The 16,398-nt window shown below is 46.8% G+C and overlaps 1 protein-coding gene across 13 annotated transcripts in view; it reads right to left on the bottom strand.

Moving 5' to 3' along the window:
* The window catches only part of mycbp2 (MYC binding protein 2), a 54,245-nt gene that overhangs the window by 32,117 nt on the left and 5,730 nt on the right, over positions 1-16,398 (bottom strand). For 9 of the 13 annotated variants that reach the window (XM_037488149.2, XM_062564991.1, XM_062564995.1 and 6 more), the window contains exons 3-21: positions 13,776-13,991; positions 12,097-12,250; positions 11,794-11,990; positions 10,152-10,394; positions 9,947-10,018; positions 9,687-9,783; positions 9,499-9,572; positions 6,336-6,474; positions 6,087-6,163; positions 4,772-4,976; positions 4,508-4,672; positions 4,218-4,376; positions 3,919-4,123; positions 3,626-3,771; positions 3,049-3,159; positions 2,595-2,699; positions 956-1,075; positions 521-602; positions 91-208 (exon numbers count right to left, since the gene is read on the bottom strand). In XM_037488149.2, the coding sequence (XP_037344046.2) occupies positions 91-208; positions 521-602; positions 956-1,075; positions 2,595-2,699; positions 3,049-3,159; positions 3,626-3,771; positions 3,919-4,123; positions 4,218-4,376; positions 4,508-4,672; positions 4,772-4,976; positions 6,087-6,163; positions 6,336-6,474; positions 9,499-9,572; positions 9,687-9,783; positions 9,947-10,018; positions 10,152-10,394; positions 11,794-11,990; positions 12,097-12,250; positions 13,776-13,991 (2,685 nt within the window). The remainder of the gene's footprint in view (positions 1-90; positions 209-520; positions 603-955; positions 1,076-2,594; positions 2,700-3,048; positions 3,160-3,625; positions 3,772-3,918; positions 4,124-4,217; positions 4,377-4,507; positions 4,673-4,771; positions 4,977-6,086; positions 6,164-6,335; positions 6,475-9,498; positions 9,573-9,686; positions 9,784-9,946; positions 10,019-10,151; positions 10,395-11,793; positions 11,991-12,096; positions 12,251-13,775; positions 13,992-16,398) is intronic. The other 4 variants (XM_062564990.1, XM_037488146.2, XM_062564992.1 and 1 more) reach the window with 3 other exon arrangements.

Raw genomic sequence — 16,398 nt, 5'->3', positions numbered from 1 at the left:
TATATATAAATGTAGTCACTCTGAAGAGCATTTGAGAGTCAACTATATCAATACAGATGTCAAACAGTGAACATTTAAAAAACCACTTACCGAGAAGCTGCCGAAAGTGAAGACCTGTCCGTCCATGAGGAGAACGGCTGTGTGATTGCTGCCTGCTGTCACCTGGACACTGGGGCCTGGGAGGGCCTGCACCAGAGTCGGAGAACCCCTAGCAGGTGGAAGCATCTAGCTCAGGTTGTGTGTCCACAAGAGTTCAGCACTTTGACTACTTGTGATTTTAAAAAGGAGTCACTAAAGCATTTGGACATCAAACATAGGCCTCTAATACCGACGGCACATAGCTAGCTTTTCTCGAGCACATTTCTACAAACAGCAAACTTTGCACCCCCCCCTTCCCTTTCAGTATTGTTACGGGTAATGTAGTATTTTACTGCTTATGTGTAAATGAGAAGCAAATCCTTATTTTCCAAAGAACCATACAAATAATTCCATGCTTTTGCTTGAACATTAGACGCTGTACCTGGAGTTCACGTCTCCATGCCCGAGCTGCCCGTGTTGGCCGTAACCAAACGTGTAGACGTCGCCGTTCTCCATCAGCACCACTGCAAAGCAACAGAATCGTTTACTCCGAAAAGTTCTCGTTCACCTCTTGAGACATTTTCAACATAATGCTTTTGAATACAAATGCAGATAAATCCACCCTGGTTCCTGACCAGAAGGAGCCACGCGGGGAAACCAACCAGATGGTGGAATGAGCTCTCTAATGACATCAGGACTGCAGAGAGCCTTTACATCTTCTATAAGATGCTTTGAAACCGCTTATTTGATGAAAATTGTACTTTTCTACTTGTTACTTGTTCTTCTGAGTTTGTATCTCTACGATTGAAATGCACTTATTGTAAGTCGCTTTGGATAAAAGCGTCAGCTAAATGACATGCAATGTAATGTAACCTACCTGAGTGGTGAAAACCGCAGCTGACCTGCACGGCTCGCATCTCACAGTTGAATATCACGGCCCCGGGGGGGTAGGTGGTTATTTTGCTGGCATCCTTCTCCCCACGCTCACTGCTGCCATCTACGAGGCAAGCGCATCAGGTCAGCCCATGTGAGGAGAGAAAAGGGGTGGGACGAGTGAGGTTCAGCAGCTACTTCAGACCACAGAGATGGATGTCTCTGCACGGCCCTGGAAAAACACAACTGGAGGAGGAAGAGGACTCGAAAGAAAAGGGGGAGGAGGGCATGCCGAGGTAGAACAGCTGTGTAACAGAAAGGCAGATCAATCCACTGAAGAAGACCCCGGGCCCTGTTCAAGAGTTTGCAGCAGTAGTGTGTGTGTGTGTGTGTGTGTGTGTGTGACAAGATGGATAGAGTCCCATGCGTTATAGTCAATTCTATGACAGTCAACACCCTTTTGGAACAGGAAGCGGCTCATTGTGGCGAACTTCTGGAACTCTGAGGTTAGCCAAAGGCGAAAAAAATCTGGGTTTCTATTACCTCACAATAAATGTAAAATTAAGTTTCACTGGCTCGTGGCCCAAATATTTTAGTGTAAGTAAGTTTAACTCAAGTTGACATCTGTTAATGTTCGTGACATCTAAACCCCAGTTTGAGCTTATTTTGAGGTAAGAAAAAAAAAAAAATCAGCCTCAAGTTTTTCCCTGAGATTCAACATTTTAGGCGCACTGTGGCATCCTCGTTTCCACATTGAACAGTGAAACCATTCAAGCCATTTTCCCCTTGTTACGGCCAGCTCGTTTTGACCGCAACATAAAGAACACAAGCCCACTGAAATTAACTGCAAGAGTTTATTATTAATATTAAGTTTCTGGTATAATGTTTTCAGATTGAAAATGTTGGACAAATGCTTTTATGTTGACAAGGGCACAGGGCACCACTCCCACTCCAACCCGTACCACCTATCGGCAACAAAAGCAGCCACAGCAGTTCAGATGGGCAAAATCTACAGACAGATACCATCTGTTTGAATATTTATGCCGGCAATGACTGATACTGTATCTTATTTTTTGCCAAAACCAGATTCTGCTTTTCCCAAACAAACCAACCAAGTGACCTACATATACAGTATATTGAATAACTTATGTTTAAGCTGAATCCTCTATCCCCAGTGAATGCGCTTTCCCTTCTTCTTGCAATGCTAACGTTGTACCCGTGAAGGGGCAATTCAGCCGCTACGGGAGTGATGGCAAGATTCAGGATTTCTATTTAGGTCAAACAACGGCAGCGGGCGGAGCGGGCCTCCTACTCAGAGGATTAGAGCGCTCCAATAAGGAAACGAATTAGCACAACAGACCGGGTCTTTACTGCACTTCAGCCCTTTCCTATGTTCCAATTCAAGGGGGAACCAGCCTGCTGAGGGGGGTCTTTAAAAGAAACCCCATTGGTTCCTCGTACGGGTCACAGTAAACCCGTCTTGCCAACAGGCCCCGTGGTTTTGTTACCACGAGACCCGTTGAAGACGCGAGAGTCCTGCCGTCAGAGAGTGAGAGAGGAGGTGGGCGGACAGCCAGATTGGGAGATAAGTCAAAAAAAGGGGCGTCTCTGCACTCCCGTTGAGTTAGTGAAGACCAAAGTACCTTTGTGCTTGTCCCGCTTATGCCTTAGTGCTTGAAGGGGTCTTATTCTGGCTAGCGCCTGCTCACGCTGGTTCATAAAAATGGGACCGGGAAAAACAAGGGGGCCTGGGGGAGAAAGACACTTTCACATGCATGCACAAAGCTCACAAATGGGAGAGAACAAATGATAAATACTTCACCACCACAACAATGCCCACCCACACACACACACACACACACACACACACCACTGAAAAAGAATAAAAGCAACAAGCGAAAGGGGGAAGTCACCAAGGCACAACACCCAAGCTCACACAGCAACAGGGAGGTCGTAGCTTCCCCCGTTTATTGACTGCTACTGCCATCTCACACTCCAGTGTCTGTGCTTTATTATTGCTTTATCTAATAAATAGCCCCTAAATTAAAAACGACTTGTCTCAACATAGTCCCCAAACGGTTTATCCCCGATTCATACCTCTGCCCTCCTCCAGCCTGTGCCGGCGGTTAATCCTCTGTCGCTTCTCCTCCTGACGGATCTGAATGTGCTCCTCGATGTTCACTCCTGGAGGGGGAGGGACAGGCACAGCTGAAAACCCCCCCCAAAAAAAAGAGGACCCAGGTACAGGCAGCCCAGACAGGATGCAGGAGGAGGAGAAGGGAAGGCGGAGCAGAGCAAAACAAAACAAGACACACATCAATGAATGATGGAAAGAGATCATGGAGAAGCAATGACTCTGCCCAACACAAGGCTAAAACAAAAGGTGAGCGAAGCAAGCGCGCCGAACAGAGCAAAGTCAACAGGCAGCGTGATGTGTGTGACGCAGGCAGCGCGCTTGCATAGCTCAAAAGACATATGTATGCTGCCCCCCCCCTGCTCAAACCAGCCCTTTCATTTTTCTGATTTTCAACTGACAATTACAATATCACATTGTGTGCGTGTGTGTGTGTTCGTGACATTTGGACATGCTGGTGATTTATCCGACTGTGAGCAAAATAAAGTGATCAAAACACGGCGGGGATCATGAAGCCGTATACGACATCAGTTGGCGTACCTAGCAGCAGGTCCAGAGGAATCATCTCCTTCACTGCATCAAAGATGCCTCTCTGTCTGGCCTCCTGACCGTCCAGCTCCCTGGCGCAGGCCTTGCAACAGCCACAGGCCGAGCAGCCGGACTCCCCAGACCCACATCCACAGATACTGGCAGACAGGTGGACAAACACACTCACGTTATCATCTGAGCTACTGAGCCGGTCAGGTGCACTGGCTCTCGACAGCACTCATTGATGAAGGTACGGATACTGCCGTTTCCACCCACAGCCCCTGAACCGTCCTGTGCGTCCTTACCCTCCTGGTACTCGGTCCGGCCGGCCGCTGCTGACACAGCTGGCGCCGTAGCCGGTGCAGTCGCCGCACACCGTGCACACCATGCACTGGTCCAGCTTCCACTTGTGCATGCCCGGCTGGCACATCATGCTCTTCTCTTCCTTCTCCTCCAGCTCGTCCTCCAGGTCCTCATCCATGGCCGTGGCCATGCTCTCCACACCGAACGCTACAATAAAACACACACAGGAAAGACATCAGATTGAGCGCAGTACAAATAGACAATACACGGCCTGTTGTTGTGCGTTTGTCCATCTGCTCACCTTTCCCTGCCTGCGTCATGGATCCAGTCTCTCTGCCACACTGGCCCTTGTTGTTCACCCCGAATGTCCACACCTCACCGCTCTTGGTCAGAACACACGTATGGGCCTTCCCCATGGCAACCTGAGTCACAGAGTGACCTTTCAGGTCCGTCACTTGGCCTGTGGACGACAGAGTAATCATTATAAAGAGAAATATCCTAAGCTCTTGTAAAATACTGGTAATCCGGCATTATCAAAGACACTACTGAAATGTATCAGAGAAGGTGAGGTTGCAAAAACATTCAACTCACAAGTGCTGTCACTGTAGATAGCATCTTTGCCAAACATGTAGAGCTCCCCGTCCTTCGTGACGATGCTGCTGCTGCCGTTGTTACACGCCGTGTACACCGCCGTCTTGGTCTCCAGTTTGATCATCTTCTTGGGCTTGTATGGTTTGGGCTGTCTGCGACTTTTGGCTGCGAGAAAAAAAAAGAAAAAGAAACGAGCATCAACATCAGCACTTCGACCGAGGTGGCGGTGATTCAGCGCTTCGTAAAAGAATGAATCAGTCTTACTGGATTCTCCGTCCTCTCCCTTGCTGGCAGAGCCTGTGAAGAACACGCTTCCGTCTTCGGCCACCAGCAGTGCGTGAGAGCCGTCATGGCCGACCGAGAACTGAACGATTTTGGGAGACTTTGTGACGGGCAGTTCCACCCACTTGCCCGCCGAAGGGCCGCCCTGCTTTATACCCAGACTCTGGTACTTCCCCGTGTAGTAGATCTGAGGGAAAGAAAAGAAAAAGTTTTGTCGGGACATTATTGAACGTTAAAAAAAAAAAAAAAAACAAGAACAAAATTTGGACTTCAAAGATTTTTCTTTTTATTGACAGAAACACGACAGCAACGTTTCTAATAATCACGTCATATGCGTCAATGGTTGCCTGTCCATAGAAACTAGTTGGCCAAATTAATACATGTACTGTTGCCTGTGTCAACATAAAAAAGACTGTTCTGGCTTTGTTCAGACTGTCTGTCTCTCCATCTATGTGTAGTCTGTGGGGGATGAAGGTTTGAGGCTCTTTGTAGCCTTGCTCAGGCATAGTCATCTTCATCTGTATGTTACTCACTTGTTTTTTCTCAAATCATCGGACATTCACATTCTTATAAGAGATAATATGCAGAACAAACATTAGTTTGTTAACCATAAACACTCTGGCAAGCCCAGAGATAACTGTGCCAAGACGCCTATTTTTACCACCCACGTTAAGTAATCTGTAGATAAAGTGTGCGCTGAGATTAGGCTGTGTCCATACAGACACACCAATCTGCAACAGGCAACTGCTATCTATATACAAGGCCCACTGCACCACACCTACAGCCCGCACACACACACACCTAGTATCTTACACACACACACACCCAAAACAACAATATTTAACAAGCCCGGTATCTAAAGCATTTTAAAAAGGGTTTGGATTCCGTTTGGCAAAAATCTTCTAATCATGATGATGCTGCTATCGGTGAACTATTTGAGACAGTCCCATCTGAAAAGCTCTTAGCGCGAGGCTAGTGATATATTCAGCGGGGCCAGAACAACGAGGAGGCAAAGATTAAGTCATCTTCTGGCAGACGCACCGAGCGTCGACTTCACCGCAGCCAGAATAAAGTTCAACGCTGAGTCAACGGTGCCATGAGTGGAATCCTCTTTACTCCGACGCAAATATAGAGCTTATAACGTTATGTCAATGAATGTGTGTGACATTACACTCTCGGAGCTTCGCTTAGCCAGGTGAAAGACTTCCAGAAACAGAGCAGCGAGGTCACTCATTAAACAAAAAAAGAAAAGAAAAAAAGATTTTGTTCCAGAGCGGTTACAATTTTTCCTTCTCACCTTTCCGGAGGCGGTTTTCATCAAAGCAAACTCTCTGCCAGCTCCAAGCAGCGCTGCCTCTTCATCAAAGCCTGTGCCTGGGAGGACAAAAAGTTAGACATGTTTTTTATTTTTTTGCCTTTATTTATCTGGGAACAATTTCTGACACATTTGAAACCTGTTAGACAGCCTTTAGCAGGTGTACGTATGCAAATGAACGATCCCGAACAGAGAGCATGACACGGATGTACGCGTGTCTTCGTCACTCACTGATGATGTGCAGATCCTTCTCCAGGTCGAACAGAGAGATGCCGCACGCGTGCAGACATTTCCTCGCTAGCTTCAGCTGCAGTTCCTGCTGCAGGGCCGGGTCCGAGCTCATGGTATAGATCCGCACCACGAAACCGTCCTGCAGGGCACGAGGAAACACTGGTTGGGTTTGACGACTCGACGCTGCTGTGCTGAGGCTTTCAACCGGCCGCATACAACTTACAAGAGGTCGCTAATCACAGCCAAATAAGCGCTCAAAGGTAAAAGTTAATTATGATTCAATAAATTGCCCCCCTGCACGAGGGATTAGACGTGATTTATCTCGCTCCCAAATTGTCAGGATATCAGAAGGCTGCAGATGTGCAATGGATTTTCGTTTTGGTTGGTGTTTTAGTAGAGAGCTCTATGGAATCCCTGCAGGAGATTCAGCCCCTAAACCCGAAGATGAGAGTTCAACCGACGAGACAAGAAAGGGTGAGAGCTTAGCTGCAGGGCCACCCTAAGTGTGGCGTCCTCGACAGGTAGATTTCTGAGGTTTTTACTTGGAACAAAAAGGGGCGGATAACCTAAAGAGATTTGTTCCAGGATAATAAATATACAGGTTCATGCCTTTGTTGGAAAAACACAGAATTTCAACATGATGGTAAGCAAATAAGCCGTAGAGACTGGAGTCCCTAGCAGTTCATTGACATGGAACTAATGGCCCTTCTTCACCAACCAACACATGACACTTCATTCAGGCTGCAGCTGGAACACAACAGAAGCAACCTTTGTAGATATCTCCGTGCACATGGCATGCCTTGGAAATACAAGAATTAAAACGTATTGGGCAGCCAAGAGTCCCGATAATAGCGGACTACGTGACACAAGACAGTTTCATCAAGATCAGATCTTCACTGAAAGTGGTCAATGATCTGAATGTGATCCCCTTTCGTCCTACTGTTGCCTTGACCTACCTGGGCCCTAAAAGGTCTGCATGGATGGAATACAGATTGAACAGATGGTTCCATTCAGCCTGGGAAACCGAATCCGACAGGATTAAAAGGAGCTCGTTCTTGCAGGTCCAGGTGGCTTAGTGGTGGACTTTGAGACCGACATGCGAAAGAAGACCTTTGCTAAAATCCAGGATATGAGAATAGGTGGAAATAGGTTATGCGCTTGACTGAGACGCTTCCCTCAAGGACACAGGTCTTCTTTGACCGGTATTTCACCAGCACTAGTCTTCTGGCTGCCCTTGAGGAGAAGGGCCTGACTGCAGGAGAGAATAAGGAAATACGGAGCAATTAAATTGCTCCAAATAGTCAAAGCCCTTCCGGATAAAGGATGGCTGCAACAACATGTGCAAAATGTTCCTTGGTCCAACAATGCTACAAAGTTTGGTGTTGGTCCATGAAGTTTGGCACCTTTCTGTGATTGGCCACGCCCACTTCAGCACCTCCTGTTGGCCAGTGGGTTTGGAAAGTTAAATCATTTTGAGGTCAGCCCATTAACTATTTTTTTGTAATGTAAGTACTTTTGTACACCACCAGTTATGTTTTTTTTACTACCCAAACTACTTAATAAAATAAAAAAATCACGGGACAGATGAGTGAAGGACACGCTGCGGGCTAGTTATTGTTTTCAAACTAGCGTCTCCGCCTCTGGCGGTTGTGAGGCGCTGTGGTAGGATGAAGGCAAGGCCTCTAGCATTGAGTGTGTTTTCAAAAACGTCTCATTGGAGAGAGTAGAGAGAGGAACACAAGGAGGAAACAACTGGATCCAACAGAGTTGTGAAACAGGATCGGGGGGGGGGTAGCGTGCCACATCACTAAATAAGCGTCCCCATCATCTGGCTTTTCCTCTCTACCTTCCTCCATAGTACTGACTTCCTCTGCCCATCTCCGTGACACACACACTGAAACCCCCTCGCTGCGTGAATCATGTGATTTTCCTCCACCAATGGGTGGTCTCCGCTGAGGTTGCATCAAAAACAAAAAATGCAAGCAGCTTCTGAGGAACCTACTCCCCCCCCATACAATATCCTGTCCCCTTAATTAGCCTACAGACTGGTGTCAGGCCAGCTATATGGATTCCACGTCCTCCCCTCCCCCACTCTTGTTACATACTGCTTTTGCAGATAACTGCTTGAGAGATCAAGTTCTCTGGAGAATACCCACATCTGCTGCCACACCCACGGACACAGCTACTACCCCCCACGCCCCCCCAGTGGCACAGCTGGTGATCAGCTGAGAGCAAGTCAGGCTGCAGCACCTATAGCAAGAGAAGGAGACAGATGCTTCCCAGGGCAGTGCAAGAGGAACGGCTACCTTATTCTTACTAACAAAAGGATTTGGTCTTAAAGAGGAATGGAAGTCCAACGAATTGCAAAATAGATGTGTGTTTGTCTGTGTGTGTCAGAACCGCTGACAATTGCGATGAACTCGAAGCTGATCCTTAAACTTGTGGCTCCGGATGACTGAGCTTCTAGCGTAACAGAGTGGTTGGTCACTCATGCGTCTGACATGTGTGTGTATTTTAACATCTCAAGGGTGTTGCGAACTGAGGCCTTTATGTCAGTGACAACTGTCAGTTTGCTCCTGCGTTGTCATGGTGACTGAGCAGCTGGGTGAGGCGGACTGGAATGTTATTTTCATCTAGTAAACCAGTCAAACTCCTCCTTTTTCTCCAAAACCAGACTTTGGTAACGTTTCAAACTTTGTATCATTTCTCTACTTTAAAGTATGGCGAGTCACTATGGGCATAACAATGAGTACTTTTTTTTTGCTCTCGATGAAATCGCGTTCAAGGGGAACGGGCCGGTCAAATCCCTTAGAAAAGTCATAGCACACAATTCGCCATCCAGGCACACGTTTTGATTTATTTTGTTGCATGTGCAGCCGGCGGCGCCCGACGAGTAGTGGCTCAAAGAATTGAGTGTGACTAGGATTATTATTATTAAGCCCGCAGGAGAACATGCAGTGCGTCTGTCTGCAGCCAGGCTCATAGAGCGCAGTCGGCTCCTTCCACCATGATACAGACGTGGGCAGCTCACGGTTCAAGGAAAGAAAACACGGCTTTCCCAACTGATACTCATTCAATTTCACGTTGAGAATGTTTTGAAATGCCCGAGAGACATAATGCATGTTATCGTCATGGTGATGAAGATCAAGAATATCAGACGTACGTCTTTGCAGGCTGCAATCTGGTTGATGTACTCTCCGTCTGTAAAGATGATGTTCTGTCCGTCTGAATGTTGACCTGCAGAGAAAAGCAAAGGGAATTACATCTCATTAGTTGGAATTTGGACGACCTAAGTCCAATGAGGCGGGTTCTTTTTCACACAAACAAGCCCAAAAAGTGTGTTCTCAGAACCTGGCATGGTTACGGTGCCCTCGTGTTCCAGAGTCTCAGGGTTGATCTTGATGGCCGACATGGTGTGGTTGCTTGAGTCCCGATACAACAGGTACCCCTGAGGACACAAAAGAAACAATGCTGCTGATCGACGGGCACGAAGGACTAGCAACGAAGACGATACCGCATTTTAACTTTATCATTTATCAGTGGTTAAGACTCATGGGTCCTACAGTGAACGAAGCACCCTTTGATTCACACGGGACAGCTCCACTACCAACCTGAGCAAAGCCCAGCCACGATCTCTTCTCCTTTCGGTTCCTGGTACGAGACGTGGAGTTGTACACGTGGCCCTGTGAGACAGAGGTTAGGGTTATGAGCAGAGTATAAGGTTGCGAAAACACGTGTATCTAAAATGTGAACTTCTCCCACACCGAGAACCGCAGTCCTTTTTATATTTGATTCATTTGTTTGCGTGTCACGTACCCTGACGGTGCCACTGTACCCAGAGCCCACTTTGTAGAGCCCGTCCTTGCAGAGCAAGTACAGGAAGGAGCCGTCGGTCTGCAGAAGGCAGCGCTCGTCCTCGTCGATGGCCACCTCCTTCAGGGTCCACTTGTTCATGAGGGCGGCGCGCTTGATGCCGTTCCCAAACCAGTCCTGGATCTGAATTTTTCCCACCAGGACTGCCTGGACGCTCCTCTGCAGGGCGTTGAGTATGGTGGGCACCTGGTGAGACAGAGACATGGAGAAGGGACGCCAGTGAGCAGAGCCGCAAACCTCCACTGAAGCATTACGGGGTGTGGACCACGCACCAGGTGGCTTTGCTGCCAACGCAAACCCATTCAGATTAGCTCTCTTTGCTCTGCAAACGCATTTCACACATCCTTTTTAAAAAATAAAAAAAACATGCCGAGGGTCTCACCCTTCACAGAGCACATTAACCCCCAATTCCTGCCAGCCATCGTAATGATTCAGAGTCCAGTTATTAGGGACAATGCAACAAGCAAAAAGCCACACACACCCACGGTAAAGGTTTATGGCTCTGTGCAGCCTTTGTCAGGCGTAGTCATCTGATCTCTATGCGGGTGAAACATGTTTTCGTTCACAGAGCATTTTTCCACTAAAGGGAAATATGCTTATTGTTTCAGATGCTCTGAAACTTTTACGAAATCTATTTTGATATAAGAAATAACTAAATAAACTAAGTATAGAGGAAGATGAGAGAGGACACTGGCGTCAGAATGCGGTGAAGGGCACAGACAGTGCAGCCTGACATTTTCTAAAACTCAATTTGTGGCATCCAGAGTGTCTCTGTTCAAAGGACAGAGGTTACATTATCCTTCTGCAAAGCACTTTGGAGATTCAAAGCCTTTGATATGCGGGACAAATTTGAATGGAAAGGACCCATTTTCTGGTGCAACGGGTCTAAACATGTACAAACACCCTTTTAGCTTTCTTATAATTTGAATTTTCTCACAGTAGTACTGGTCCAGATCAGTCGTAAGGGTCCCAACCGATTGCATGGTTTATTTCTTTGACGCAATAATTATTTTGGAAACGTGTAAATTACATTTCATAATTATGTCAACATAATCCAATTTAATAATTCAAATTGCAGGAAAATATCATTCTAAATGTATTAACGGAGCCTAAAGATGTCTAGATAGCTATTGTATACTTATTGCAGTCCTCAATGGCTTGCTATAGTGAGACAATTTTCTCACTATAGCACTAGAGCCATTTTATTCTGGATTTCAGTGAGTGAGACCCTCGGGTGTCTCAGCATAAACAGCACATCATTTTCCAATTCCTTGGCTTTCGTAGCTCCTTTAATTCTGCTGCTTATGCAGTTATAAAAAGATTATAAAAAAGTGTTCCTTTTTCTGAAAGCAGGGCTTCTATGCGAGACGTGTGGAAGGAAGCCTTGCGCTAGAATGGTGTTTTGGGGCCCTTCATTGCGCTCATTTTCAATGGTGATGGTGGCATTCGTCTCGTTCAGGCCTGTCATGTACACAGCTATCCATTGTCATTCCTGCTTTGTGCCTCATCCATCACAGGTATCCGGAGCACCTGGAACTCCTCTGAAGAGTTACAGAGGTCTGCTTGGTGCAAATTGGTTAACTACCTGTATCGTCTGGCAGGCGTGGCTGCCGTTGTTGGTGAGGATGGCAGAGACGGCCTGCAGGATTTTGCCGGTGTCTCCCCAGGCCACCACCAGACTGAAGAGGCAGGCGCAGGACAGGGCGGTGATGGCCTGTCCCGTCGGGTCGTTGGGCCCCGTGCTGCGGACCGTGGTCTCCAACAAAAGCTGGAAAAGGGAATCTGAGGGAGAGAAAAATGTACGGGAGTGCTAACTACAGTCTGATCTTTAGGTCGCTACAACACATGTTTGAAAGATTTGAAGCTTCACAAACGTGCTCAGCCTTACCCAGCACATCAGGGGGCTCGGTCTGAAAGCCCTCCGGCTGCTGTCCCTGCAGCATGTCCAGCAAAGCCTGCAGGCTCCGCAGGCACAGCGAGGGGTGAGAGAAGCGAGTCTCTTTTATCAGCTCAAACACCCCGCACAGACCGATGCCGATGATCTGCACCACATACACACACACACAGAGAAAAAAAAACATTTTCTGTGAGTTAAAGAACACTGTGAAGTTGGCAGTCTTGTTGGAGTAGCAGCTGGGATGCAGCTTCATAGCGCGGAATGAGGATGGAACGTATTGACATGCTGCGGCAATGTAGAAAAAAAATCCCTTGAGCTGAACAACCTCTAAATAAAACAGAACTGATCAGAAAAAGGGGGCTTGAGGTGGAGGTTTTATTCCACTGAGAGGTCCTCATCACACTACATTAAGATCAGGGGAGGGAGGCTCTCAGTAAGTGCAGGTTACTACCACTCCCTTCCACATCCAGTCTTAGCATTTTGTGGAACAGACCCACGTGGAGAGGGGTGGCTGGAGAAAGAGTTTGGCCTAGAAAGGGATGCTGTGTCAGAGCGGCTTGTTTGTGAATCACATTGTGCGTCAACGTTTCCCTCAAATCTCTTTGAGGGACTTGGTGCAATAAAGCAGAAACATAAATCTAGCACAACTTCAATTCATTTAGCTTATTTCCAGCTCTCTCTGTTTTTATTCCGATATGCAAGCAAACATCTGCCTTTCATTATGTGAAACTGATGAATTGGTTTGTGTGTGTGTGTGTGTGTGTGTGTGTGTCCTGCCTGCATCGACACCAGGGGGCTTTGTTTAGCAATGGCATTCATTGTGTACCTAAAAACAAACAATTCTGATTTATAACAACTTAAGGTAGACACTAGGGCTGACACAAGCAATCCTAAAACAATTATTGTCATCCAATTGGACCGCTGTAATGGTGTCTAACTAGAGGACAGAGAGCGAGAGATAATTTAGGCTTTAGCTACATTCATTTGGGGGTTTTTCCCTACCAAGGAAATTAATTAAAATGTCAGACAGAGAGAAAAAAAGGAGAGAGAGAGAGAGAGAGCACACACACTTCCTTTATTGACCGTATTGACTGATAAGATGATAGACATCCTGGTGTTCATATTATTCCACATAACTCATGGAACAGGTTTTGTGTCTGGAAGGGTTGGAATGAGCAGCACCGTTCAGCAGTCAGTACATCTGGCAATCATTGGTAGTCCACCAGACTCAACACCCTATTTATTATTTGCTGTGTGTTCATATACACACACACACACATTATGTATACTTAAACACACATTTTTTTGAAAGCGCTATTTCCCTAACCCGGAGGAGTTTTTCCTCTTGAAGCACTAATTTACATTAAAAAACAGCACATTGTTATTTCTGTAAACAGAAATCGACTAAAGAGCAAAACATCGGTAATACAGCCATGCTGTAAAAAAAATAAAAATGAATGTGTCTCTTTGCATGTCCGTTAATTAGTAGTAGGAAGCTGGGATGATGAGTAAGAGAGAGATACAGAGCGAAGAGGGACGAGGTTGTAATCCTCACACAAACATGGTGTCAGACCTCTAATGAGGAGTACTACACACCAGCCCGGGGAGATAAAGGGCACCACCTCGCTCTCCCCTTGCTACCGAGCACCACCATCAGCGCCACCTCGTACCTTTGGCAGCTTGACGGCGGGCTCGCGGTACTCTTCCTCCTCCTCGCTGTCCGAGTCGCCGCTCTGCACCGAGCTCCTGGAGGCGAGCACCAGGGACGCCTCTCTCTGCTGCCAGTCCAGCACACAGTGCCGCACGTTGCAGTACACATTGAAAGCAGATGGGTTGCTGTGCAGCTTGATGTCCGGCACGCAGAGGGCCCCATCGAGACTGTCAACCTGTGGGGGAAAGAAAAGGCCGTCAGCAGATCTTATAGAATTTGGTGCAAAGATTCAGCAATATTTAGAACACGCAATAATGGTTTATAAACAGCAACGTCCATTTATTATCAGTGTGTCCAATTGTAATTTCCCTAAAGTCACTTTCGTGCTGTGTGGATTTTGGTGAGAGTCCCTTTAGAAAACATCGTGTTGTGCCGCAGGAGGCGTCCAACAGTCCTCCTCCAGCGGTGGTCCTGCACTGAGCTGCTCTCATCCAGAGGCAGGGAACCTGCATGATGTTGTGTGGTTTGGCTGGCACCAATAGAGCACACAGTCTTGTGTACATGCTCGGGTCGTATGGAGGCATTGGTGTTAAATTGAGAACATTTCACAACCTCTTAAAATTTTCTCACAGTAGCTTTAAGGTCATCGTATTGAAATTTGCCTTATTGTCTCCTGTGAGACACAACGTAAAACGATATGAAACAAAGTGACCGCATTTTATGCAAGTACCATCAGCTTATTTCCTCCATGAAGTTGCAAATTATTTTCTACTTTAACATTTGGTGTACACATACTGTCCCGCGGACAGGAAGCTTTAAATCGCTCCTTTTGAGATGGGTCCCTCGACTGCACATGACTCATGCAGTGGCCTAAGTGCTCGTCCACTGACCAAAGCGATTAGTGCCCACTGGCCACGATAATTGGTCGGATTTCTCATGTGGCTCTACGTGGAGAGTCCTCAGAGGCAGAGCTTCCGATGCGGCGCTCCGGGCCGACCGCAGCGTTACATTTGGACTTAACAAAAGACATACGAACTGGAGGTGTCGGGTCCAGTCAGGGACACATTACTGGGACGACAAGACTCCTCGGGAAGCTCCCTTTTGTACACAGTGGGGCGGGCGAGTGTTTACTCATTTCAAGACCAGCTCAACACCGCCTTCACTGTTACAAAATGGATTACTCAACACTTTACATAACCAGTGCAGCAAAAAAAAAAAAAACAGGGTTCTGATCAATTTTAACTGAATGAAAATGTAAAAAGAGTCAAAACCGTTGAAAGATTTTGATTAGGAAAAATTAAAAAGAAAAGGAGGAGTCAACGTGGGTTGAATGACAAACAATGAATCGGCATGGAAAATATGAGTAAACCTTTAGTTGTGTTTAGGAGATTCCCCCTTCATTAGAAAGGCTTTTTAAGGGTTGCCCTGTTTGAGGCCTCAGAGATGGAAGGTTAGTCAGTCTGAGCAGACTATTACCGATACGACAGATCCAGGATCCTCAGATACTTCACATTCGCTGCAAGAGACATTGCCATATATTCTCCCCGAGCCACTTTAATGTTAAGTCAGCGTTGTTGTTGTATTTATATTCCTCTCCATTTAGAGGATATAGCTTTGATATAAATGATGGAGAAAAGCCTGAAGGGGAGAATTGTAATAGAATAATCACTACAAAGCTTCAGCCCTTTCATCCAGACAGTCCTGTGATCAGAGAAGCAACATTGGACAGACTTGGGCTTTGTCCATCCCACCACAGCATCATTAACTACAGTCCTGATGCAACCTCTAGAGAATCCTATTGATCCATCAGGCCTCTCTTGCAGTGTTCCCTGCGCATCCCAATCACAAGAGGTGATGTCATGTGTTTGGGGAAAAGGGTCATTTGTTCTCAGCCAAAAGCGGTGGGGGGGACGTCAGCTGACTCCGGTCTTGCTGCTGGAGAAGCATTGGGGACTGATTGAGACTATTTGAAACCTACACACACAAACAATTGAACAGGTGTCACCTGCTTGTTGACACAAATTGCTAAGCAGCCAATTTACATGGCCGCAACTCAATGCACTTAGGCGTGTAGACAACTTGTTCAAAACCGAAGAAAGAAGACTTTGAAAGTGGCATGGTTGTTGGTGCCAGACGGGCTGGTCGGAGTACATCACAACCTGCTGATCTACTGCGATTCTCACGCACATCCATCTGTGGGTCTACAGAGAATGGTCCCAAAAAGAGAAAATGTCCAGTGAGCGGCAGTTGTTTGGACGGAAATGCCTTGTGTCAGGGTGGTTGGGGATAGAAAGGCAACAGTAACTCAAATAACCACTCGTTACAACCAAGGAATGCAGAAAAGCATCTCTGAACGCACAACACGTGGAACCTTGAAGAAGACGGGCTACAGCAGCAGAAGACCACACCGGGAGGCCACTCTTCTCCTGTCCTCCTAAAAACAGGAAAACTGAGACTACCATTCGGAGACTCACCAAAAAGGGACAATAGAAGATTGGAAAAACGTTGCCTGGTCTGGTGAGTCTCGGCTTCAGCTGGTAGGAGATGGTCAGATGGTCAGAATGTGGCTTAAACAACATGAAAGCATGGATCCAACCTGCCTTGTATCAACAGGCCAGATGTGTGAGGGATCTTTCTCTTAG

Source organism: Pungitius pungitius, chromosome 10, assembly GCF_949316345.1.
Source record: "Pungitius pungitius chromosome 10, fPunPun2.1, whole genome shotgun sequence".
In the NCBI taxonomy this organism is placed as follows: domain Eukaryota; kingdom Metazoa; phylum Chordata; class Actinopteri; order Perciformes; family Gasterosteidae; genus Pungitius; species Pungitius pungitius.
This window is presented reverse-complemented; position numbering and strand designations above follow the sequence as displayed.